The 27,937-nt window shown below is 38.4% G+C and overlaps 1 protein-coding gene across 1 annotated transcript in view; it reads right to left on the bottom strand.

The window, feature by feature from the left end:
- Positions 1-8,153: 8,153 nt before the first annotated feature.
- The window catches only part of CNIH3 (cornichon family AMPA receptor auxiliary protein 3), a 46,200-nt gene continuing 26,416 nt past the window's right edge, over positions 8,154-27,937 (bottom strand). The window contains exons 4-6 of the mRNA XM_071579503.1: positions 12,984-13,096; positions 10,379-10,522; positions 8,154-8,431 (exon numbers count right to left, since the gene is read on the bottom strand). Coding sequence (XP_071435604.1) covers positions 8,404-8,431; positions 10,379-10,522; positions 12,984-13,096 — 285 coding nt within the window. The 3' untranslated portion in view covers positions 8,154-8,403. The remainder of the gene's footprint in view (positions 8,432-10,378; positions 10,523-12,983; positions 13,097-27,937) is intronic.

The following is a 27,937-nucleotide window of genomic DNA, read 5'->3' as shown; positions in this document are numbered from 1 at the left end:
AGTGACAAAGGAAAGGTGTGTAACAGGGAAGAACCGAACTCTCATTTTCTCAGTTCTCATAACTCAATGATAAGAACTTAATTTCTCAAAGAAGAATTATCTGACTTTGCCTTATTATATCCTTTCTGGTTAGCTGGTTAGAGCAGGAACCCTGCAGTTAACACAAGTAAGTAGACTGTACTCAACTAACATTTAAAGTGCCTAAAGAAGTCAGAAGTCTAAGGGTTCTGTTGAGAATCTAAAGAGCAACAAAGGACCAAAGAACACACTAACTGTTCTGCATCAACTTCCGCTGTGGGCACTTCCAGTGAACTCCCTGTGAAACTGCCAACTTTACAAGACTGTAGTGTAGAGAGTGTATACACCTGGTGAGGAATAGAGACCTTGTGGCAAATTCTTACTGCTCTCTCCTGAGTACTGAACTCTTGGTATGTGGACAAGTCTTTCATCTCAGTTTCCAGAGGTTTTTAGGATCGTCAGTGAATAGACAAGTATTAGTGAAAATGACACTACACGCCAAAGTCATTTAGGAGCTTTGAAATTCTTATCAGTGTAGAGAAGTTAATAATTTGAAACACAGTTTCCAATTCTGTAAATGTTCTGAATTTATGGCCATTTAAGAACAGAACCTGAGTCCTTGAACTAACACAGCAAGGATCCATCTGTCTTCAGTTGCTGTCTCTGACAGCAGCCTTCTCTAGACATTTCAGAGCAAAGTGGAAAATACTCTGCACTAGATAAGCTGCTCATGTGCTGAACTCAAGCCACTGGCAGTTGGATGGTTCCTGAAAGCTGTGGGTTTCTAACTCGTCTACAGTTTTATTCTTTCAAATGCAGCTATGGAAGTGTTTGTTGTCTATATAAGGGTATAAGTTCAAATGGCACAATACTGAATATTGGGCATCCTGATACTTGTACATTTGTGACAGTGTGTTCATTGATTAAAATTAGGCATGTATTTCTTTTCATATTTCACATCATTGCCTCACAATTTTCCTTCAGTGCTCTCATTGGTTATGTGTTATAAGCAAGGATAAATAAGAGCCCTTCTCCATGGGTTATTCTATATTCATTTATACAGCTCCTTATGACTGGGCAACTACTTGGCACTGGAAGAGCAGGAATACTGAAAAGGAGACCTGAGGAGAAGCACATTTCAAAGACTGGATTTAGTGTGTTTTCATATGTACTAAAATGCATTGAAAAAAGGGAGGGCTTGAAGAAGGCCTCTAAACCCAATGTAGCAATGCTGGTCATTATGCACAGCAAGAAAATCTTCCTATCAGACACAAGACTAAAAACAAAAATAAAAAAACCCACCCAAAACCCCACTGGAAAACAGTAAAAGCTGAAGCTCAAGAACAGGTCCGTGAAAATTGCTCTTGCTTGATGGTATTGTTCAACTGAAGACTAGTGTGTGCCTGTAAAGGCAAGGTAGGCCAACATCACTGGCTGCAAATGGCTAAGAACAGTTTTGCACTGTGTTGTTCTTACCTTCTAAAAGGGCAAGGGATTCAAAGTGACAAAGTGGATGTCATTTGCTCTGTAGTAAATGTGGCTGGGCAGCTGGGAAGAGAGAACTGAAGTTGCATTTGCTCATATCCTTGCTGAACTGTTGTTTAGCATTCAGGTGGGTTTTGACAGTCCAGAGACCCACAATAAATGACACCAAACCTAGACATTTCCTTTGAACCAGAAGGCCCTCTAGAAATTTGTTAAAGCATCTGCCATGTTTGGGGTATTTTGTATTTGCATTTTATTTGGATTTTTTGTAATACATTTAAATTTTCTGTGTACTGAGAGTCAGGTAAGGTCTGAAAATCTGCTAAATATGTTTTAGAAAGGAACATGTATTCTTATTCCAAAAGACAAAAATGTATGTATTGCTAAAGCTACTAATAACATCAGAATTTGCATCTCCAGTAACTGTGAGCTGTCAATAACTGTCAGAAACAGTAAGTATTTGAAAGGTTTAGAAATAGCTATAGTCAAACTTTGCATTCCTGTTAACTGCTGCAGTCTGATTATCTTTGGTCCTGTAATTTATATTGCTTCTCACAACAAGCAAAATACTGTATTACCAAACAAAAGTTTTACAGATAGAACACAGCCAGAAATACAGATAGAAATCCTACTTTACTTATACTGTATGGCTTGCACTATGTATTACTTGTATTATTATTTGATTGGTACTATGCACAGGTGAGAGTTTTTCTGTAAGACTGAATTACTTCTGTATTATTTCAGACATTTTCATAAATCTTGGTGTGGTCTGTAGGAGCTATGCTTTCCAGTCAGTGTTTCATGCTAATGCTCAGTGGTTGCAAATCTGTTTAAAAAGACTGAAACTGTCAGACCAGTGGGACGGGCAGATTTCTTCAGATCTGTCAGTAGACTGGTGATATTAAGAATAACTCATGGGAGAAGAGGAAGAACATCTCTTCAAAATTTAGAATACATAAGATATTTTGGCTTTTTGATGCTTCACTCCACTTCCATAGCATATTTCCCAAATCTCATTATTAGAAAAAAAATTAAAAAGCACTTCACATTCCTCAGGCTTTACTGAGAGTTTGACTACAAAGAAAGTCATGGAATTGTGCCACATATTTTATCTTACATGAGAAGTTGGCTAGCAATTAGAGGTAATAAAATAACTATTTTAAGTGTGTAAGCACCTAAAAGTATTTCTAGAACTGTGGTTTATTAAATTGCATCATAATATTATCTGCAGCAAACAGCTGCATTCTTCAGTTGAGCTGTACCTTTGAAACACATCATCAGAATTTTGTTACAGCATTTTCACAGGATATCTGGGAGACAAGAAGGGGAATCATGTATTTCAGGGGAGAATTTTCCCTCTTTCTCACCTACAACTGCATTACTGAGTAGAACAAAAGTAAGTCAGAACAATGTGTTCATGAGCAATGAATGGAATATGGACTGAGATCACCAATGTAAAGTTCAGTGCAGTATGGATGGCAGTCTGATATTTGTTGCTTCCCAAATATTAAAAAAACCCCTCTTGCTTTATTTTGACCTTCTCATCTCCCCTTTTATTTGTAGCAACCCAAGCTTTACCTAACACCCAATAACACTTTTGATTAACTAAACATATGGTGTTTAGTTTTTTCCTATTTTTAATTTCCATTGATCTCTTGGTAGAAATTGTACAAGGGCATGTGGGGCTCACATGAAAAAAAGAGGTAAGATTTCCATCAGCGTCCATGAAGCCAGATTTTTACCAAGTTGATATAAATTTCTGTGACAGTTTGGCAGAAGCATTGAAATGTTACCTTAATCCCTCAGAAATACACGTTCCTCTTCTATTAACATGATTCAGTTAAATGGAGGCAATGTCAAGATCTAGAAGATGGGATTCCTATTAGCAAAACTCTAGAGATTTTCCAGTGTGAGCCTGTTTCCCATGTAGCTCTAGAGCAATGGACATTAAATGAAGTCCATTGGAAACAACAGAAAATAATAATTACCTTCAAGGATTTTGGATCATGCCCTGTACATTTCTTTTAGCAAAAATATCTGTCTGGGATGGAATGGAGAAAGGAAAAGCAATCAATTGCTAATACCCCTATTAATAATGTATGAGTAATCATGACCCCAGCAGCAGTGCTAAATCATAACAACCTCAGAACAGTTTCTGTAAGAAGGTGTAGGTTGAAGAATTTTTCTTGCTTAGTGCAAAAGGAAGAGTATGGCTCAAGGAAACAGATGGAAAAACATTTCTGACAGCTTAAGTACAGTTAATTATTTGTAGGCGAAGCATTCTGCTATCAGCACTGATTTGCTGTATTTGAAACTGAAATAGTCATAGCAGCAGCAATTTTATTCAGCATCACTGCAATTACCTGACTATAAATAGGATGGGCAGAGCCTCGGAGCAACACCTTGCCAACAGGGCTGCCTTTTCACCCCTGCCAGGAACAGGCAGCTACAGGCCAGCACAGCTACCCCTTGGGTAAGCCGCTCATCCAGGTCTCATCATCTCTCACTTCTTTTTCTATCTCCTGCCTTTTTCCTTTAAGCAGATTCAACAGTTATGGGGGAAAAAAAAGAGTACTAGATGGAAATATTTCACAGGCGAGGTATCACCTTTCTCACTTTACAGATGGTACAAAGGAGGAAAATGAATATTCACTTAAGCATGTGCTCACTGCACACCTGCTTGAAGGAGCAAAGGGAGGTGATGTGCTTTCTTACGCCTTTTCTGGGATCTCTCTGTATCACCAGAGCATGTAAGAGGACTAAATAATGACATTCACCCTTCCAGAAAAAGAGACAGAAGGAAGCAGGCTTGGGGAGGAAATCTGTAGCCTTCTTCTACCAACAGGGAGGATCTGGAGACAAAAAGGGATAGCAGAGATTATTTCTACCTTAAAAGTGTGACATGGAGAAGAGAATTCCTTGTGACCAAAGATCACAGCATTTTTTTCTGTTCTTCATCAACAACTATGCTGTTTTTACTTCCCTTGCTTTGGTTAAAGTAGAATCATGGAATATCCTGAGTTGGAAGGAGCTCACAAGGATCACCAAAGTCCAGCTCCTGGACCTGCATAGTACAGCTCAAAGAGTCACACCATGTGCCTGAGAGCATTGTCTAAATGCTTCTTGAGCTCTGTAAGGGTTGGTGCTGTGATCACTTCCCTGGGGGCCTGTTCCAGTGCCCAACCACCCTCTGGGTGAAGTATGCTCAGCTTGGGGTGAGTCACATACATGGTGAAGGATTAAGAGGGCAACAGCTGTCTTTTATCTTCATTCTTCCTTCCTCTATTTGTGCTTCTTCTCTTATGATGTGGCTGACAAGAAAATGACAAATCTGGTCTTAAGAACATCCACTACATGAGCACCCAGCACGATATTGCAACCTCTTGGGTAACAACACAGAGCAAGGAACATGCTGGAAGCTCTATCTTACTTTGCTGTCTGTGAGGTCCAGAGCACCTGCAGCTTCTAGATACTGTCAGACACCTTAGAAGGTCTTGAGTTCTGGGTCAGTGATACCTGTCTTACATTGAAACTTCCTCCAGTTACTTCTTTGGCCAGTTTCATAAATTATTTCTGCTCAGGAGAAGTTTCACTGAATTCAGTAATATTAGTATTAAACACTTTTCCCATTGACTTTAATTTAAGATTTATCGTGAAGAGAAACAAAATGCTATTGAGAGCAATGTGATTGCATTTAGAATAAGGATTATTAGAAAGAACTGAAAACATTAGCTTTCATTGTCCATTCACAATAAGGATTAGTTAAAGTAAGATATTCTCCAGGATACTCTGAACAGCTGTGATCATTCACTCCTAAGAAAGATTAATTTGACTGGAAAGACAACAGAGGAATCCTTTAAAGAAAACACAGGGAATGTAAAGCTTTTCTACAGGAGGATGTGAGACAGTTCACACCTAGCAGAACAGAGGCTGAAAAGGACTGCTTTCTCTATATATTGGAGTTTTAAGCAGCATGAGAGAAGGTGTATATAGGCTAATGTGGGCTTAAAAGCAAGTGGAATAAATTATCCAAGAATAAATTGACTCCAGAAATGCAGAAAAACTTTCTAGTACCAGAGCAGTGAGATCCTGGAAACACTTGCTCAAAGCAGTAATAAGATCAAAGTGTTCTGCTTTCAAGTGGAGTTTGATAAATGTATTGATGCAGTTGCCTGAAACAGATAACCTGTTTCAAATGACCTAGCATCTCCATTCGAGAATTATGTCCTTGAAGTCACCTGAATGTACATTTAGAAGACCCCCATATGCAACTGCTTCTTGTACAAAGTCAAGAATTGCATGCCAATGCCATTTACAAAAACTCACAGAGCTTCTATCCAGCCTTGTAGGCAAACTGACCTGCTAGCAGTACAGCTCATGCCTAAAGCTCAGGATTTGAAAATTGTGTGTTTCCAGGTAAGACATGATCACACTTTCACCCATCCAAACTCCCAAAATATTCCAAGCCTTTTAAATGAAACTGACTTTAAAGCATGGCTCTGGAATATAGGAACCCTGACTTAATTTCTTTCCATCTCCTATACATCCTAGAAGCTGTATGGAAAGATTAAGTCACCTGCTCAGAGTTGAGAGTTTTATGAGGTAGCAAGATATCTAGAAGCTATTCACTGTGATTTGTTCTTGTGAATCTCATTCCTGTACTTCTGTAGCACTAGATGCTTCAGTTAGGTTGTAGAGAAGAGATTCAGTTACAATCATCAGCTTTTCATGGATTGTGCATTAATTATACCACAGCAGCAGAGCTTCATCCCTTAGCTCTGTAATGATCCAGTGAAGTTTCTTAGCTCAAGCACACTCAAGACAAACAGATCTGTATTGCCTGAAGGGTCAGTGTGATTTCAAGAGCAATTTAGCCACCTCTGTAGTGTGTGCAATCCAAACTTATGAACTGTAAGAGCCCAAATCATCTTTCCAAGTAATCCGATTTGTCAGCCTTGTTGTATGATTCCAGAACTGGGAATCTACATTGTAGGAAGTTAAACTACATCCAGTGAGACCTATTGGCTATGTCTGCACTTGTAAATCAAAGAATATCAGCCCTTGGGACAATTTCATCATCTAAATATTGATAGAATGACCCTGGTATGATGTTTGCTCAGGTCAGCTAGTACTCTTCCAAGCAATGTCCAGGTGAAATTCCAGAGCTGGCACAGCCCAGGAGCAGACAGTTTGTGTGCAGATGCTGTGCTTTGCAGGCTAACAGGATTTAATTTTGTTAGTGTAGCCAGATCAAACCAGAGAGTCTTGGCACTGTACACATACAGTAACTGCAGCTCAGTCTGGAACCTGCCAGACATGGATGACTCATGCAGCCATTGCTCCTGCACCATGCTCTGAAACAGGAAATGTTAGCACAGAGCAGTGCTGAATTGAGACTGCACCTCTCCTGCTAAAGTCCTGTGCCCAGATGAAAAAGATCTCAGACTCTGGACACAAGAACACTCTCTTGGCTCTCAATGGCCAGATGAAATTTGGCTGGGTCAGCAGTGAGCTGGTGCTGACAAGACCAGCTGTAAACACACCTGGGTACAGAGGGACCTCCCCACACCGTGCTGCATCCCTGTCAGCAATGTACCCAAATGTCAGCTCGCTCACAAGGCAAGATCCAAGCACTGTCTGTGCATGCTCTGGGGTTAGTCTTCAACTTTCAGGCTTGCCTACCACCCAGAGCACCAGTGACTTTGAGGGAATGTGCCTGGGTTTATAAGGGTCAGCACTGAAATATATTTAGCAGCAGTTCTGGACACTTGATGCCCTTGATATTGACAGATTAACCTAAAATGTAAATAGATTGTGAGTATTTACATACATCTGTATTTAAATATACATATATACATATATATATATATAAAGACATACAGCCATTATATATGAATTTAAATGAGAATTCTATGATAAAATTTAAAACTTTCAAATTATTAAAAAAACAAATAACTTTCAATATGAACATCACACAAGACAGAAATTTTTGTGTATTTGTTCCAGCTTAAATTTTACAGCAGAAATAAAGCTGCCAAACAGAATTGCAGACCATGATTAGCTGCTCCAGTATTTGTTGTCCAGCACTCTGATGAATATAATACCCATATTACAATCCTCCTTAATATATGGACCTTTTACCTGGGATTTTATTTTGCAGAGGAACACTGTTCTGATCAGTGCTTGGCATGATTAGGTCCAAACAGATGTATTTATGCATATCACTGTATGTTATTGGTGTATCACGAATGAAGTACAGAAATATACTGGATGTTCACCTGCAGGAATAGCATATAATCAGAAAACAGAACACTGCTACTGCAAATTCTTTTGTTATTGTTGTTTTGGTGGAAAAACCCCCAAACAAAACCACTGAAGCAGTTCCATGAGATTTCACATTCCTTATTGCTTCGTGTCATATGAATATCCCTGTAGGACAGTCATACATCTTATCTGAAGTCCACCCAGTGCTCATTTTCAGAATGTGTTGTATAGGTCTCCTTTCAGTGTAAGATTATCTCGTCCTCTGCTTTCTCAGTCCAGAACAGTCCTGAAGGAAAGCAACTTTGCTCTCTGGAAGACAGTAGGGTCTATAGTTTATAATGAATCCACTAAACCAAGCAGTATTATCCCTGCAGAGGTGAATAGTATTGTTTGCTTGTGTTTTGAAAATATTTTACTGCAATACATTGAGAAGCAGGAGACAAACACAATTAACTCAGCTCTTCTCCCATGGTCATCTGCTTATCTTCTTCTTGCTGAGCTTTGTTTTCTCATACTCTATTTACTACTTGGGTTCAGAGTTTTCTGTGTAGTGTTTTTAAATCATGCATCACTTGGTTCACTCGTCCTTGCACTTCCAGCCTTTGTTCTTTTCAGTCTTTAACGATGATTTTTCACTTAAGAGCTCACCAGCGTGTAGATCATGCTGAATGTAAAAGAAAGACAGGCTATGAAAGTATCCTTTTGAAGCATACAGAGCACTTTGATTTTTACAACCCTTTGCTGTCTGTTCCCCAGGTCTGACTGTAATGGCCTGTGCTTTCCTTTGCATTCTTTCTATCTCTCTAAAGCATCTTAATTATGGTGCGTTCAAGATGGGTATCAAAAGGCACTCGAGAAATAACAAATTCATTATCGACATTCACTGCACCACAAGCTGTGTTTGAGCTTTTTAAAGCTCAGTCTGATGTCTCAGTTTGAACAGCGAAGAAACAAAACCATTTTGCTTTTGCTTGTTTGATCTTTAAAACTTCAACCAGCAACTCTCAGCAGGGCAGGTAAGGTTTTTCATGAAACTGCATTGTTTTGATTTCTTTGAAATAAAAACCTCTGTGCAGTAGAAGAAACATAAAATGCAGCCACCAGCTGGTGTGAATCCATACATATTAAATACAACTCTGAGAAGTGAAGAAAACACAGTATATTGCCACAGCTCCATTTTACTGCAATTCTAATTCTGCCAATGCCCATTAAAGCACTGTAAAATTGTTTGTAATGTATACTATTTTATTTAGCACCTGGCAGTGGATTTAGGATTATGGCTACATTTTCAAATGAAGAAAGCAGGGGTCAGAGGAAGCTGCACAACACTAAAGTCCCAGCAGAAATGCTGTCACACTACACTGCTGACTTGGATCTCAACACAAAGACGGGGAGTTAAAAATGCTTTTCTCTCCAGCCATTCCTTGCCATCTCCCCTTACACTACAACAGAGCTTGTCTGGCATAACTGCCATGCTTTTCACTCTCAGCTCCAGGAGGAGCATAGGCAAAGGTACTCAGCCTGAATCTAAAAAGCTATTGAAAGCTAAACTCCCACTCAGGTTGTCATGTCATATCCATCTTCATGTGAGTTAGGACCCTATGAGCTTCTCACTCTCATTTGCAGACACAGGCACATACACACACAGGTGGACAGAAAACTTTGTTCTCAATAGTATTTAAAAGGAATATTGTGAAACAACAACCTGCAGCAGTGACTTCTCAAGATATGGGGAACAGCAGAACAGACAACAGATCAATAATCAGAGGAGTAATAGCACTTTTCTTCCACCAGGGCACAAACGCGCCTTGCAGGGGGATGACTACAGGCAAGACTGGAAGAGGCAATCGTGCAAATACATTTTGGAAGAAGGGGTGGAAGGGAGGCATCATAGAACATCACCTCCATTTAAAGTGTGTTAAAGTTTGTTGTCAAGTAGTTTTTATAGTGTGATTATGGGGGTGATTAAAAGCACAGGGATTCTGCCAAGGCCTTACCTTAAATATGACTGTCACATATTTGTGCACTGGATATTAGTGACTGTGCACTGAGAACATCTGCCAACTGAAAGAGGCAGGGGGACAACAAACAACTAGAGTGCGTATCTCCATGAATGTCTTTTATTAGGCGTTAGGACCATGCACAGGCTTACCCTGTCAAAAGGGAGCCTATAGGAATGACTACAGGCATGGCGCATCTCGTGTTCCCACCTAACATCTACCTACCCATTTATTTACCATCTTGAGCATCACTACACCAGCAGGTACCGTATTTTTCATATGACTGTCTTGAATCATAGGGACATTATAATTTTTTTAATGTAATACCATTATTATAACATTTGCTATTTCATCTGATCAAAGAGACTATACAGGGAAAAAGTTATTTCCTTAGGTTGGCCCCAGCACCTGACTCAGGCCTTAGATAAACACTTAATATTCTGTACTGGGGTGTCAGCAGTAACTGGGCTTGCTTACCTGAATCAACATCAGAAGCAAGTTTTATGAGACTAAAGGAATCGGCCAGTTGGTTCCAGTCATTCCTAAATACAATTTCACAAGTGAAATGAAAAGCAGCTATTATTTTTTTTTACTGAAATGATCAGACTTACCAGTAGAGATAGTAGAAGAAGGAAAGGAGATAGAAAGCTAGTTTACACCAGGCCTCTTTTTGGCAGTAACTCAAGGTATCTGCATTCATGACTGCAGGTGGGTCATAGGCTAGCTCTGAACTATCTGCTGGGCAACGGAAATACCTGAAAGAGCAGGAGAAGACATCTGGAATAACTCTGTGATATTCTGTATTAAGTATGTGCAGATATACACCCTCCTGATCACCAGCTCAGAAGACTACCATCTTAAATGATCTAGGAGGAATTTCCCTTTCTTTTAAATTCTTCATTTCCAGGCACTGTTAAAATCAGGAGGCCAGCCTAAGTACTCCTTTCTTATAGAACCAAGCAACTAATGAATGTAGACTTTGTCTTCCATTAATTCTTTAGGTTGAAGCATTCCCCCTTCCTGTATAGTTAGCCCTGGCTTACTAATAGCTTACATATTGTGAGTGACAATATATGGTGGCTTGTAATCACAGCATGCAGGAGGGATTCCTGGGCTTTAACTGCACCTACACAACAGATTTCAGACATGATGAAAGGTGACAACCTCAACCAGCTGGTAGCTACATTCCTCCAACTCTGAAAATGAAAAAAAGCACTATGGAGTAATATAAGACCTGGCTGACTAAGGCTTTCTACCTGTGGCACTGATCAAAAATTTATCATCAAAATAATTTTATTTGGAAAATTATTTTCTTCTTATATAAGAGAAATTTCTAAATATTCTCAGCAATGAGCGAAAGTTTGAGAAAATTGTGACAAAACAACTTCATTGGCAAAGGAGCTTTTGTCTCAGCTACTTTCAGTAGAAAGAAAACCAAAAATAAAGAAGTCCTCAACCAAGTTAATAAACTGTCATATGATCAGCACAAATCAGATAAAATATTACTATTCCTGTTGCTTTGACATAGTAAAGACTGAGGATTGGTGATTGCTTATGGGTAGACAGACAGATACAAAACCCTCAAACAAGTGACCAGCAGCAAATTTTGAAAGCAGATGTTCTCAAAATAGCTTTGCTTTCCTCCCTTCCATTGTTAGTCACATCCACTTACAATCTCTAATAAGATTGCAAATTCTTTTACAGAGACCACAGTGAAACTTTGCTTAATTATCTTCACTGAGATGAAGATATTACACAGTGTCTTCCCATGGTTTTGTGCAGAACTTTACACAATGGACCCAAACCTGTCTGTGGTTAAAGCAGCAGAAATTATGGAGTACTTACAGCAAAGCATATGGAGAGTAATGGAAAAAAGAGAGAATTAAAAGTGCTCTCCAAAGAATAATATCATTAATTAGAGTCTGTTCATTGTCCTCTTGGATATATTTGTTTTTAGAAACTTTTAAAATTAGTATTATTGTCACACTTTGGTTGTTAACCCTTAATAAAACAGCACCGTAAAACATTGTTATTTTTATTTCAGACTAACAATAGAAAGAAAAGCACCTGTTGCTTCCGTTCATTTAACTTTCTGAGAACTATACTGGCACTCTAAATTATGAATAATAAACTTTATCACATGACTCTGCATTACTATGTAGCTTTTGCAGAAAAAAGTGTAAAAAACCGACAACCTTTTAGTTCCTGGTTGAGATGATGGTTTTGACTTCTTCACAGAATTATTCTACTGCAACCATATGTACCTTTGCAACACAAAGAGACCCCGACAGACAAAAATCATCTGTGCTTTTACAAACATTAGGAAAATGCAAAACTAGGGAAGATGCCAGACTGACAATCACGAAAACTGATGTATCTTGGTTGTTTTCAGAGGCAACAGAAGGCTGATCCTCCAGTAGAATGAAGAGGAAGATGCAGCTGCAGCAGCTGTACTGCCCATCAGGAAAACAACAGCAGGTCTTATGTAACCAACTCTGGAAGCCCCTCAGTGAACATAAACACGTATCAGAGACCCAGAGTGGAAACACCCTCCACTCCTTTACATATGCAGTGTGAAGACAACAGTTCTTCACCTATTGCAATCTCTACTCCAAGAGTCTCTGAGAGAGAATCCTTTCGCAGAACAGAAATTCTCTACTGCACGGAAAGAAACAAGTTATTGTATACTGAAAAAAAACCCCCCTCATAAAGCTGCCAAAAAAGATGAGATACAAAAATCTGTCAGTCTGCCCAGTCTCTAGTTCACAACTCCAATGGAGTTTCCTTGTTAGGGCTGAATGAATAGGTCCAAGCTCCTTCAGATATGAACTGTCTTACAACTCCCCATCTGTGAAGTATTTAGAGCTTGTCCAAATTCCACACCCAGATGCCAGCTTATTTAACTTCCATGTTTTCATTCAGTTGCGGTGCATCCTGACACTCTCTGGAACATTTATCCAAGTTAGTAACTGAAAGTCACATTTATCTCTCTCTCTCTCTCTATAGATATATAGATAGATATATCCCCTAAATTTTCATGAAAAAATTTCCTTTTTTACTGGAAATGTAAGTTTTAGCTGCTTACAGGCATAAACCTCTGGGCAAAAGATATTGATCCATACTCCTCTCACTGTCCTTCATTGTTCATACAATTGGCATGTGTGCTGAATTGGCAAGCAATGCTAACAAGCAGACAGCGTATAAATAAGGGCTTACCTCCAGAAGTGATAAAAAAGCAAAGGAACATTTAACCCCAGTGTGAGCCACTCTTGAGCACATAAAAACATTATGCAGAAAAGACTATGGATAGAGTACTCCGGCAAGACCAGCTAAAAAGAAAGGAAAAGAAATAACAGATGTCATCAAAACACATCTTGATTCACCTAAGTAGTTTCTCAGAAAACAAATCAACTCTGCAAGTCTTGCGATCCTGTTGTGTGCTTGTACCTCGACACACCTCAGTTGCCAGGGAGCCTGGCTATGAGCAATGAGCAAAAGACTCAGCGCCAGGTTTGTCCAAGTTCTAAACATATCTGTACTTCAAGCCTTGTTGAGAGGCAATGGTCAAATCACCCACTGTCTTATTTGGTGTTCCAGATTTGTATCTACAAAACATACATTATAGTAATGCCTCCCTCACAGAAGCATTGTGAGACTAAATGAATGTCAGTGTAAGAGTTTGTAAGGAACTAAGTTTTATTACTGTTGCATTCAGAAAGGAAATAATGCAGCTGTGTCTGAAGCTTCACTTCTGTATAGGAGGAGCATCCTTGCAAAAATTAAAACATCCCTGCTTCTACCATTTTGATATGTTATATATATCCTAAAGGGATCAAGTCCATTACTAAGTCAGTCTTGCAAGCTAAAACCCACTAAGACAGGAAACTCAATTCCTTAGCTCCCTACACTACTACTTTCCATGGCTCCCTACACTACTTGTTTCAGAACCACGATGACTTCTTCTACTAAAAGAGAAAGTGAGTGGGCAGCTGGCAGAAGCAGAAATTTAAATGATGTTGATTCAGAGCAGTTATTTCAAAAGGCATTTTGCTTCTTTCACTGCTTTCCTATTTCTTAGCTGTCTTTATTCTCTTATTTTCTTCCCATGTCTTTTCTCACCAATCTCTGTTTCTTTTCTTTGAGTCATAGAAGAGATTAATTTTCAGCAGTACATACTTCTTAAAGCTAGACAAATCCATGCAAAACTCATCTGCATCCATTGCCGATCTTGGAGATATGCCAACTGAAGTTAAATCACAAAAGGCACTTGAGGACTTTTTTGGGTGTACATTCATTTTCATCTGTCAAATAATTAAAGTGAGGCATATTTTTTTAAGCCATGTAACACCCACCATACAGCTTCTCCCAATGCCTACCTACTCTCATGCAGCAGTGCTGTGAGGAATTTCATCGTTGTGGCTCTCGGGATCTTACTGCTTCACATGGAACATATTATTCTGATTCATTGAACTTCAGTACCTGAAGTAGTCAACAAATCTGGTATCTCTGTGTCTACGCCTTCAACTTAAACACTCTCAAAAGCTTATCTTATGTGGATGATAAATCATAATACAGCTATATAGCTCATATTCCAGATGGTGGTTATTTATCGCTGCTGGATTTTTCTTTTATTCTTTTTTTGCTTTTAGAATGCGATTTACAACATGACTGTAACCTTTCTCCAAAGAATGATTCATCTTCATCACAGATTGCAGACAAGAAAGGTCTTTATAATGTGCATCTACCCACTAAACATCACAACACTTAGAAGTGTATTACAGTCATTATCACTTATTTGACTTCTGATTCCAACACAATACACATTAAGTTTGTGGATTGCATTGGAATCAGAAGTCAAATATGTGATAAGACTGCAACCCTGGTGCCTGATCAGTGGGTTGGCTGCCATTAACAGGGAAGGAAACCCATTGTGAAAATTCATGCAGATCTTAAAAAATGAAACAAAAATCTGAACTGATGCTAGAAAGGAAACAAAGGAAGCAGAGGGCTCTCAAAAACAGGCTCAATTTCTAGCCAGTTTCTGGTGTAAATTAAATCTACCTAAGCGTTTGACAGAACAGCAAGTGGGTCATTTAGGTCTCTTCACTCTCTTCTTGGAGTGATATGTTCCAGTAGACATAAAAAAAGAAAGGATCAGTGCTGAACACTGTTTCTGGAGAGAATTCATGCAAAGAAGCAAACAAAGCCCAGCCTGCAAAGCCAATTACCATTTACATTCAGGTGATGTACCTAAGAGACCAAATCTAAAAGGAGGTGAGAGGATTGAAAGCCTAAAGTAGAGAAAGGCACTAACAGCAGGGCTAGTGAAGTAAACTAAATAACTAAAATATAACACTGCCTCAGTTCTTGGCTGTAAGAATCATCCTGAAATTTGACATGATATCCTCTGAAAACAACAGAAACTTTAAATTAACTTCAGCAAACATGGGAATCCGCTGCTGGAGGGAAGAAAGCTGGCTGAGAAACAAGCAGCAGTCAGTCCTTGTTGTTCCTGCTGAGGTACCCAACTGCAATAGTAACTTCTGTGATACACATAACTGTGCAACAGGAATTAAACCAACATCTTTAAATCATTCCTGGGAGAGCATAGGAAGCTGTCAGATGGTAAACATGGTAGGATATAAATAGTATACTTCTATTTTGAACTAGGAACACCCTGATTCAGTAACAACCTCTGCTTTCTGACACAGCTCAAGCTGAAGTTGGAAATGGTTATGAAACATAGAAATGAAGAAAAATGTGCCAAAGTAGCACAGTTCTTAAGGACTGTAACTTGGTTCCTTTCAGTCCCAAGCTCAAATGGCATTACAAATTTATCACCAGAAATTCAATTGACTGAGGAAATTTACCTGAGGAAAGCCACAGGAAAGCTTGAAAAGGAAGTCAGCTTCTAGGCAAAAAATGCTGCTAATAAAAATACCTTGTGCCATAACATAAGTGAGAGAAAAAAAAAAACCTATCATACCTTTCTAAGTTTTGCTCTGGTATGTATAGTTAAGTAAATAAATTACCATGTCACCACAAGAATTCATATTCATACAAATTAGTACACACATATATGCGCATGTAGGTAGATTCTTCCCCTCTAATTCCAAAGAAAATAAGGCAGGTTTTGTTGTGTATAGACATGTAGGTTTGGCTGAATTAAAGCACGAGAAAACAAGCACTGAATTTAAGCATCTGTCAGCAGCTTCTTTCTGTTTACAGGAACATAAAGACCTCTTTAGAGAGCAACAGCATAAGTGCGCCCCTCAGGATACTCAGACCTAAATAGTTTTATTCCATTTCCTATGTCCTAAATATATTCTGTTGTTCTTATACAAAAGATAAACCTGTCTTTTTCTGTTAGTATCTTTCCTCCTTATTCTATTACATATGGATACCTTCTTCTCAAATATAATTTTCCTTTTACAGGACATTGTATCATTTTTACAGAGAATGACTTCCAGGATGTCTCACCAGTGAACAGGGCACATAAAATGACTCACAGAAACCCAGACTGGGAAGATATTATAGCAGGAATAGTAATCTCCCTTCATCAGTGCTATTAAATTCTCACAGTTAGAAAATCAAGTGCAACGAGTGAATCAAACTGTTTTTCCCATTGCTGTTAAACCACTGAAATGTCAAGAGGCTTCTTTCCAACACTTTGCTTAGGACCAGTGCTCTGGAGTGCTACACAGTAACAATAGTTCTGACAGAATTGCTGTTCCTTCTCTCAAAACACTCTGAGTCTACATCAATCTCCACCTGTGCATGTCAACCTCCATATTGCAACCATGGACTTTACCCAGAAATTAGACACTTTACGCTACCAGGGTTTCTGAGAGCCTTCATTATGCTGTTAGAGGCTGAGACAACTTCCCTCCTTAATGCCTGACTCCTCCTTCCACACATGGCAGGAAGAAACCTAAAGAGAACCTGTGGTTGAATCTCCTTCACGTAACATAAGAGCTCTGGTGATTGCCCAAGTGGAAACAAGCTGTTCACCTTAAAAACACAAACCCTTTTCCATCCACCTAAAAGCAACAAGAGACTGAAAACATTGTGCAGGTGTGGAATCACTCCAAGGCCCCAGACTAGGACTGATCTAAGTGCATGCTGCTTTATTGAAGGTTCCTGCTACTGGATCTACTTCTACTAGAGAATGGCTGCAGCTTGTTGTTATGGTGTTCACTTTGCTGCTTTTTTCCACCATGTCCCTTAAAAAAGCTGACCCACTGAACTGGTCCTCATCAGTGGCAGGGAAGGAGGGGAGGGAAATGCACCCAAGGTTTTCAGAACACAAGAGTTATTTCGATGACATTTTAAAGTCTATACCAACAGAGCCTGCCAGAGCTAACCTGGGTTACTGGGAAGTGTTAGCTGAATTTAAAACATTGTGAGACCAAAGGGAGGTTATTTAGTGACTCTGAAATTCTCCTAATTGAACAACACAGACCACAAAAATCAGAAGTGTAATGCAAGCAAGTGGAAAAAAAAGCAAAACCACACAGAAAAGTAGCAGTAGCATGTGGCATGTACATACACTGTAACAAATAATCTGTTTCCTCCTGCTGTTGCACAAACTAGGGAAGTAGGGTCAACTGTGTGTAATTTAAACATACAGACTACACGTCTTAATAACTGTAACAGTTTTAAATATATTGCTTGCACTGATTAAAGACATGAAACATTAAATTAACTGCTGAAATACAGGAAGGCTCTCTTTTGCTTACATTTTCTAGTGTATCCTTCTAATCTTCTTTAAATGATTTACTTGACTTCCAAAACCTCCTCTGAAGGGCTACCCTAGAGCCCAATACAATGCTGTCACAGTAAATATACTAAGGTTTTCCATCCAAATATTCAGATTCAATTTATTTCAATTCTCCTGCTAAAATCCACACTTGCCTGTGTCTCTGCAAACTGTTCTCTAGTTGCTTATAGCAATCACTTATAAGTTCAGTAGCATAGTTAAAATTGTTACAGCACAAACTTGTAATGAAAGCATTTTAAATAATTTGCTGTGCCAATTTTGTTGTGCAAACCTGTACAAGTATTTAGCAGTTTGCTAGGCAGTGGTATGCAACTAGCTGAAAAGAAAATGCCTGGAAAATGGATTCCAGATCACTAAAAGTACAACGTGCAGTTGAACCTACTAAGTTCATATATACATCTTTACATTTTATCTGGGGCAGAGTAATTGTGCACACACTCAAGACTCAATGTTACAAATGCAGAACACAAGTGAAAAAAAGCGATGTAACATCTGTGTTTTCACCCCTCCGCGCACCCTTCTGGATCACAATGAAACAAAGCAGCAAAAAGCCAATGCTTTGTAAAGGTAATTTCATTATTCTAAAGTGCTATTGGAATGCCTTTAAACATTTCTTTTAATTGGATGTGAACACAAGTCACTCCACAGCACAAATACCAGATGATGAAATGAATAACACGAAGAACCTAATTACTATTCTCACTCCATATCTGTCTGTAATACGGTACCAGGTCTAATATTAAAATACAGGATTTCTGGATCCTTTTGCCATCTCAGCTACTAAATACATCTATATTTAGGCCTACCATTTCACTTCTCATTGTCTCATTTTTGTCTTCTGCACCATGAGGATAATTATACTCAAAATCTACAGGTCCACTGGAGCTGGTTTATGCCTAGAATATTTAAGATTTCTCTTAAGACCAATAATAACTTTAACAGGAGTGACAGATGAAGATCAGGTCTTTAGGGGTCATCAGGAATATCTATAAATATTTGTGTTGCAGAGCCTATGGGAGGTCATAAAAGCCAACAGGTAAAAAGGTTATGAAACGGATTTTAAAAAAAGCCTTCTCCACTGTAGGGTCTGCAGGGCACCAGCACAATTCAAGAAGTGCCCCATCCTTGGAAGGCAGGTCATTAAGGGAGATGTGCTGTGATCTTACAAGTGTATCTCCTCTGCAAACTGTTCTTTTCCACTCAGCAGGAACCAGGAGACATCTTTATGACCTTTCTTTTTTTACTGTTAATTCAGAACCAGTAACAGAAGCTGGGTTAGGAACCCTGGGGTGCAAACCTCTCTAATTTCCACAGCGCTGACAGAAAACAGGGTAATAAACGCTTCCTTGCACTACCTCACTTTTGTGTTTCAGACCCAACCAGCCAGGACACCCTGCAGATGGGTTATTCCAAGAGCCCATCCAGTCTTTGTCTGCTCACCCAAAACTGGTGAGAATGGTAATTAGTACCGCAGCTGTTTGTTAGGATTCACAAAACCAGCCCCTCAGTTCACAGGCAGGCCTATGAATGAAGACATCTCAGTGATGATTAAAATGAAGCTCCGTCATCTGCACAGCTCAGGAAGGGCCCTCAGGCCTTCTCCTGGGGGTCTGCCTAAGACTGACACTTCCATAAATGTGGAAAACTAAGTGTTCACTAAAGAGCTGTTTTCGTATTTGGTGTGTAAAGACTGTCAGTCTGAGGAAGCAGATTTGGTGCACTGCAGACATGGCAAAGGCAATTCCTGCCCTGGCATGAAAACAGCTTCATAGAAAACATCAGTAACTAGATGCAAGCCAGGACATCTAACTGACAGCAGAAAAAAGTTGCAACTGTATAACAGGTATGATGTAAGCTCATTGTACTCTACATTTAGGTATTACATTGCTTTTTGTAATTGCATAGTAGCTTTAGAGGGTCTGATCCTGACTTAAACCTACACTGAACATACAGCTAAACATAACAGTGACATTCAATTTAACTCTAACTTCTTTAGTTTTATTCAAATGCAAATATTTACTTTATTGCACACTAAATCAGAGCAAATATAGTCCATTAGCAAGTCAAATTCTGCCAGTATCTTCAACACAGCTCTGAGGAACAGATGCATAAATCACATTACCCCAAGTGCCTGAGAAGCACATTGCTCTCAGGAGCACAGTACAGGCGACAGTTACTCATCTACATTTTTGCTGCATCTTCAGCCTTATTCTGCTGTTGCTTGTGATGTTCTGATACTGCAAGGACATATGTTTACACATCCTCCAGAACAGTACTGGAAGAAGCTGAAATGTAAAGCAAGTGACTGTCTATTACAGGGTCATACTTTGTTTTGTTACTTTGATTATTGAATAAACACTTGAAGATGAGATGAACAGCAAATTACAGTTGGCTAACATGAAATAGTTTTATAAATAACTGTTTCCATGGGTAATAATATTATGAGTAACCAGTTTTCATCAAGCATCTCTCTGGTGAATCTTACTTCCCCGCTGGAGCAAAAGAGGAATAACGACCAAACTGTGTCTGAGCCACAAGTATGAGCTCTTCACTCTTGCAATAGTTTTGTAACTTTTTGCCTTAGAAGCTCCGAACACCTGGCAGACACAGCAGGATATATCTTCTCATTATCCCTAGGTAAGCACACAGACATCCTTAGGCAACGATTGCTAAAAATAACAATTGTTATGTTCTAACCTGGCAAAAGTGCTGAACTCAGGAACTTGTAAAATTGACTAAAAATAGTGTTGGCACTTAATACATGAGTGTCAGTACTGAATGAATTACCTGCCAGAAACACTACACTTTTTCGAAGTCCTTTAGTCCTATTTTAAGGACTTTCTTTCCAGATATGCTACTGTATTCAAAAAAAAAAGGACAAAAGGTTTAGGTTCAGGTTTTGGGGTTGATTTTTTTTTTTGCAATAGTACTAGTTTTTTGGTAAATATGAATGCAATCTTTTTAAAATAAAACAAAAAAGTGTGAAGAAGAGATACACTATCTCTAGTCAAACAACATTTATGGGATTATTTGTGCAGAAAGTATAAATACTGTCTCTTTAATCCTAATTCTACTGTCAGTTGTGCAAAATAGCCACTGTGTCAAGTTCCACTCTTTCTGATGAAATAAAAGCTATATGGGTGTCCAAAAGACTAACTGAATAGATCAAACCTCCATTTTATCCCATTCCAAAATTCGTAGATAGCAAATGTAACAAGAGAGAAGGCAGAAACAACTTGAGAGGGAAGTAGAGAAGCTTTTAGATGATCTGTACTGAATTTTCTGTCAGAGTGCAAAAGAGGAAAAGGCAGCTCAGTAACAGGTAATGAAGGCACCAGAGTTTTGTCTATAGATTTGGGAGGAAATCATGATGTCCTTCATCCTTCTGGAGGCAAACAAAATCTTTACGAAGTGTGAATCATTATGAATATATTAACTCCACCCTTATTCAGACAAGCTGCAGAGAACAATTAAACCAACACAGATCTAGTGGAAGTGCGTACTACTTCAGTTAAAAATATTTTATTTGCTTTTCCTGTATCTCCACTTCCCCAGTCCAGTTATATTCTTCTTTCTTTCCCTTGCATATCCTAAGGACAGCCCCACTTTTTACATGAACAGAAGATTTAGATTTTATCTCTTGCCCCTTTTGACTAAAAAGAAATGCTGTATGAAAACTGTCTAAAAAGAACTCAGCCATAAGCCATGACTTCCATAAACTAAAAACTGTATACTAATACTTTTTTAGCTAACTTCAGATTTTAATCCTGAAAGTGTAAAGTTCCCCATTCCTATTGTAAAAATACCTTGTCAGTGCTACCGTAAAGGCCAGAATTAAGTTGGTTTATCATGTAGTAGTATATCAAGTAGTGTATCCAGTTTAGCCGTACCTTGCAAATAAGTATGGAGTGCTGAAATACACATCAGTTCTGGATGTCTCACACATGCTTAGAGCCTAATTTATTTTAAAAAGTTCCAGAGCACTTCAAACAAAAGAGAACTTGCATTAATTTAGTTTTATGAAAGGTGATGTAATCACAGTCCAAGTCCTAACAGACAGAATGCACACAGCATGGCAAGTTTACATCCTACAAAATCTGCAGAATCTAATTAATGCCTTAGAAACAGCAATATCCTGTATCCCAGTGCCAGCGTGCAAACTCTAGAATTTCTTCTGAGGCAGCTTGGCAGCTAATTATGTGTGCATATGTATAGCAGAGGGGTGTAGCTCATCCTCACTGTGATGTTGACAGAGATCTATCTCATCACATTGCCTGTGTTTGTTGGTATTTCTGTAGACCAAGCACCACAAGTCCCTAAGCATATGACACCAGATGATTTTACTTCCAACAGTCCCCAATCAGACCACAGTAGTTTCTGACTCCAGACTGGGCTGGATTTGAACAGCTGCTGTGGAGATTCAAGACTACATGCAATTATTAACTCAATAAAACATCAGACCCCTCAAAAACAGTAAACAAATTTTTAGCTTCAATTACAAACAAAAGATTCCAGCTATGTCTGCTAACAAGAAAACTAAATAGGTCTTCAAAACCAAGATTTCTATTATCAGAGCAGCTGCCCAACCTTTCCTTTCCCATTGTATACATGTCTTGTCAGTGTAAACAAATGCTCTTCATAGTTATTACCATGTGGTTTCTGTAGCATCTGGCACAAGAGGCTTTATTCCTTGCATGAGATGGAAAGCACTGCTGTAACAAAACCACTAATGCAAACATAGAAAAGCACAGCCATGCCTTGCAGAAGGTCATCTTTGGCTGAATCACAACACGTCCTTTAGAAGATCAAAATATCCAACTAAGAGAACAAAAAAAAAAAAGAATGTAAAATTCAAAAAGTGGCAAAACATAAGGCAACAGAACATCCATCTGAAGACAACAAAAGCAGAGTTGCTCTTGTATTACATTTTCTCCCAGAAAGAAGACAAATGGAACAGCCTGAAATCACCCTTTTGACTTTACTATAGACACTTCTAACATGCAAAGCTTTCATCTGATAATGTTAATTTAGAATATCACTGTAGTCCCAATAACAGATCATATGTTTAAGCCTCTAAAAAGAGGACTACTGAACACCTGTTTCAGAAACATACTATTTATAAGGCTAGTTAATAGAAATAAACTACCTAATGTGATCCAATCAAAAGGTACTTTTGGAATCAAAAGACTTTATGGAAATACGTACCACACAACTTCCTTCAAGATATCTCCTGGTAAGGTCTAAACCCAAAGGGAAGAAGATTATGATCTTCTGATGAGTAAACTATTATTAGCCCAAATGGAGTGCTATGAAAACATGTGTGGAGTCTTCTAATCAAAAACCTTGTATTCATTCCCTCATTCTACTCAGTTTGATCTCTGCGCTTTCTTCTGAGTTTCACTTTTACACAAATTAGGACAGTCTTAGCTATAGGGGGAGCCCCTTATACCGAGCTGAGTTGTGGACTGATGGTCAGAAGAGCTCAGGCTCAGCAGTCATCAGAAGGCTTGATCAGAAGGCTCATATCTTGAGAGTTTATTCAAGATAGGTTAACAGACAGTTCTCATAGCTCATAGTAGAAGTAGTTAGTTCCTATTAGTTCCTATTACATCACCTCACATCCTAGCAGATCTAGGTCTGACTAACTCTCACGCAGTAGTATTCACACCTTTTATGCACTCTCACATCCAACATGCTAACACATAATTGGTTAACCAATTCACCTTGGATACACCACAGCCTCTCATTGGTCACAAGCCACCACACATACTCCAGGTAGCTCTGTTCTCTTTAAGGTAGAACTCCAAACAGCTTTCCTTAAGGGATGCACTTACACTCACCCCTACACTTAGCCACCAACAATGCACTTCAGTTTTTATTTAAATGGTGTCTAAATTATAAGAACTTCAACTCTAGGCCTATTTCATATGGGTTTATGTTTGAATATCAACACATTTCTCTCCTCAGAGCAATGAACAGAGACTGCTTCAAGCTGTCAGTGTCAAGGAGAGACTGAGAGTGCCCACAGAGGGCTATCACAGCCACATCTGTTGTTTGATGCTAGAGATGAATGCTAAGCCTGAATGTCAAACTTGAATTCAAACCCTTCCTAAATCCAGGGACATTTAGAAAGCTTTTTGATATAAACCAACTGTGTTTTGGACCACTGAGCTGCAATGCAAAGATTGGAGAGGGGAAAAAAGGCATTTGAGAAGAGAAAAATAATCTTAAAAATACATAGTGTTTATTTTAGTTGTTTTATACACAGTAATGCCTGCTTGGGTACAACTTTCTGTATTGCAATGAGTCACAGAGAGACACTGAATAGCCACCTGGGCACTTGAAGTATGGTTTCTATACACTTAATTTTATATTCACTCTTCATAAGTTATCCACATTGTCTCTTGGTTATGGTTTATGCTCCCAGTTACTCTGTAAGAAGTGTCTCCTGGCAGTTTTCCTGCTGCCCAGAGGGTTAATCAAAACTCAGCAGTTCCCTCATACTGATGAGGTATGAGAAGAGAGAGAGCATTAGATACATCAAGAAATATGACATATACTGAGAAACCAGTAATAATGATTAGCTTTTTGGTGTCTAATGAGAATGGACAAAGTTCATGTGCTCCATCATTGTAACAATCACAATTAACAGGAAAAATATCACACAGCGCTGTGTTTTGTTCCTTTGGTGATCTTTGTTACAGCAGCAATTTATCAGAACTCTGGAAACATCAGCCTCTTTCTCCTGTAATGCACAATACCACTGCTATTTCCACAGCTCAAAAACACCTTATAGCCAGACTGAAAATGCTGTTTCCATCTTAGCACAAACACCAAAGCTTCAAAGACTAAATGTTAACTACCAGTTAGGAGGAAACCTGGAATGCATTAACCCTGCAGACTTATCCCTCTAAGTGTGGCTATGCTGTGACATTTTCTTCCTAAGTGCAGCTAGATGAGGAATTAAAACATCTTTACTGAGGTTGCAAAAAAAAAATGTTTAGCACTACAAAGGTAAAACTATTGCTGCTATTCTCAGTTTCACAACAAAGTAAATGTCTTATTGCTGTATTCCACCTATGAGATTTCTTAGCCCTAGGGAGAAAGTATGATTCCTTCTTAAAATATGGATGGATATACACTACTTTAAAAACTTCCTGTGATTATACATTGCATTTGCTATATTTGCTTATATAACTTCATATTAAGTGTTTTAATGAGCCATCTATAGGCTTACAGAAGTACTCTGCTAATGACTCAACCTGCAGACGGGGTAAAAAAACAACACACATCCATAAATCTCTAAATGCATGACAAAGCAATCAACAGACATATCCAAAAACAAACACTTAAAGTCCATCACATTATCTCAGGCTTGCCAATGACTGAGGCAGAACAATGAAAAGAGTGATCATCACAATAACCAATAAATTTTTTGGGAAGAAAGGAATATGATCAGTCAATTGAAATCAGCTCCTGTGACACCTGACACTCCACAAAGGAGTATGTTCACTGTCACTGCTGCACACAGAGAATGGTGGGAGCTACTGGTCTCGAACATATCAAGGTCCCAGTAAAAAAATTATTTTGTATGGCAGTTACTCTAGTGCACATTGGTCAGTCTTATTCGTCCAAAATAACCAGGAAAAAAGACAGCTGAATAAGAATAAACAAAGGCTACATTTTAACAATGCTGATTTCACTTAATATTTAGATACGTGTAAAGAAAAAGAGTCTTCATAATCAGATAACACTCTTTTCTTGTGCCATTAAGGAAAAGCCTGAAAGATAACTTGTTCCCTCCTGGCTTATCCAATGAGCTCAGTAATGTGTCACGGAACATATTGTGGGATTTTTTCCAAGCTTTGAGTGAGTGCATTCAGTGCTGACAAACACACATGACACAGACACAGGATCAAGCCTAATCTTTGTCCTTAGCTCTGTCTACAGCTGAACCTGTGGTGATCACTCACAACCCTTCGAGCTTCTGATTATTCATATCTTTGGATTACTGTTACTTACACACATATAAGTAATTTCCACTTTTTTACTAGAATACTTAAATACTGGAACATACTAAAAAAACCCTGTACAGACACTCAGGTTTCTGGAATTACTCAAAATGCACACTAAGTTTTACATTTTAGTTATGTCATCGCTGTCTGAGTAGAATGTTTTCTATAATTACTCTTTCAGGTAACATTGGTTTTGGTTATTTACTGAAACCTCTACATACAGTAAAACATAACTATCGTGTATTAACTTAATCACAATGGAATATAAATTTTAAATAGACACATCATTTTTTCAGAGTAGTAAACCCCAGAATTTAATCTGGTAAACAACAGAACTAATGAATAAAGAATAAATTTCCACCATTACTACCACAGATCCAGCTCTGCTGGAAACCTCAGCAATACTAGACCAGACCAAACACTGTCACCTCCATGATCTCCTAAATAAAACATTAAAACTTGCTTCAAGAAAGAATAGGTGAAGAGTATTTTAAGTTTGACTTGGTTTGGGTTTTTTTAATGCCCCAGCTCCTGCTTAACTATCTGCTGTGCTTCTGCTAGTACTGAGTGCTGAACAGGCCAAGTTTGGTTATTCAAAAGTTGTCCCTGCAGGGTTTTTTATCTGAGTATTTGTTTGTATTTTTCAAGACAGTTCAAGTTCATCTGGAACATCTTTGAGATTAATGTCACCTTGCCTGTGGTTAGATTTCTTGCTGAATTTACTCTCTTCCAATCATCCATTCAGGACTTGCAAAAAAAAAAAAAAGGAAAAAGAAAGCCAAGCTCCTCAAATAAAACCAAGAAAAAGGATTGAACTTGGTACAATATTTTCTTACACTTGCAGTTTTAGGAATTTTAAGTGTAACTTAAGTAAAACGCTCCACTACAGTCAGAAAATAAATAAAAGTCTGTCTTTTACTTCAATCAGCTTCCTCCCAGTTAAGTTCTAGTTCCAGTTCTGGTGCTCACAGATCACTCTGACTTTAGCTTAATGGAGTTTAAAAAAAATATTTGCTGGTAGTTGGAGAAGGGTCACTTATTGCTCAGCATTGCTTGGCATGAGCAAACTGAAATCTGAAATGTGTTTGCTGAGCAAGAAACAAGTTCAATCAACTCTCCTCCTTAGTTAGGATTTGTCAAATAAAGTAAAACATTAGGATGCATAATTCAATAAAAAATTAATTTAAATTTCCTCATAGGTAAAGTAATAATATTACAGTGGTTAATTGATGAAACATGTGTGTTTTAACCTAGGAAATTCCTAATTGTGCTTAATGCTAAAACAAGCATCTCAATCAGGAATCAATCTTGTAGACAGATTTCTTGAAATACAACTGCAACTACAATTATACAATATTGCTGTCATAATTAGCTGAATACATTTTACCAGCCCCACCAAAATATTTAATCATAAAAAGCATGGTAGAGTGCTGATGAGCCCAAGAAGCCTGTCCTGCTGTTGCACTGCTCCGCTCCCACTGCTCAGCACAGCTCACTGCTATGTTTGTGTCCCTCTGTACAGCACTGTGCACAGCCTTAGAGAAACAAAGGCAATTAGCAAAAGAAGAACAGCACAGAGGCTGCACAGCATCCACTGATGCTGGTGTGTGCCCTGTGTGAGCCACCCAACACTTGTAAGACAACCAATGTCCACATATTGGAATAGTCAACAGCTGACAGCACAAGAACACAAATCTACACTGCAAAACCCCCAACACACATCATTGAGTAAAATTACCTGTATCCTGAGAGAACCTTGTTTTGTGCTGGCTTCAGAAAACAGCCTTCTTCTCATTTATTTCAGAATAGAAGAGAATTGACCATGACTAAACAAAATTCATAGTTTCTTTTTACATAATCATTCTCCAGTAACCAGAAAACTTAGGCTTATCTATTTCTATAGCACCATGAAAACAGGGACCCCTGTGTGCATCCGTGTACACAGGCCAACATCACACATATCTGCTTTACACAATCCCTATTTGTTTTAATGATGGAGAAACACTTCTCCCAAACCAAAGAGCAGAAAATGCCTGGCTATAAAACAATTACATCCTCCATTCTATTTTGGACAATGTAAGGAAGTTATATAATATCTAGTGAAATATCACATACCTGGTCACAATTTGTCAATTAAATTTTTCAAGTATTTTGGAGATAAAACTGAAAATCCATCCTTAAGAAAGTCTTTGCCCATGCCCACTGGGATCAGATTTATATGACGTATTGTATGATGCTCATTTAACAATCCCCAAGAACCCCTTGTAAAACCAGCATTTAATGAAACTGAACATATTTTTATAGTCAACACCTAACCTTGAATAAAAAAATTTACATCAGATTTGGAAAAATAAAATTCTAATGTCAAAGCACTT

Source organism: Pithys albifrons, chromosome 2 (genome assembly GCF_047495875.1).
Source record: "Pithys albifrons albifrons isolate INPA30051 chromosome 2, PitAlb_v1, whole genome shotgun sequence".
In the NCBI taxonomy this organism is placed as follows: Eukaryota; Metazoa; Chordata; class Aves; order Passeriformes; family Thamnophilidae; genus Pithys; species Pithys albifrons.
Note: the sequence above shows the minus strand (reverse complement) of the source record. Positions and strands in the feature narration are given on the sequence as shown.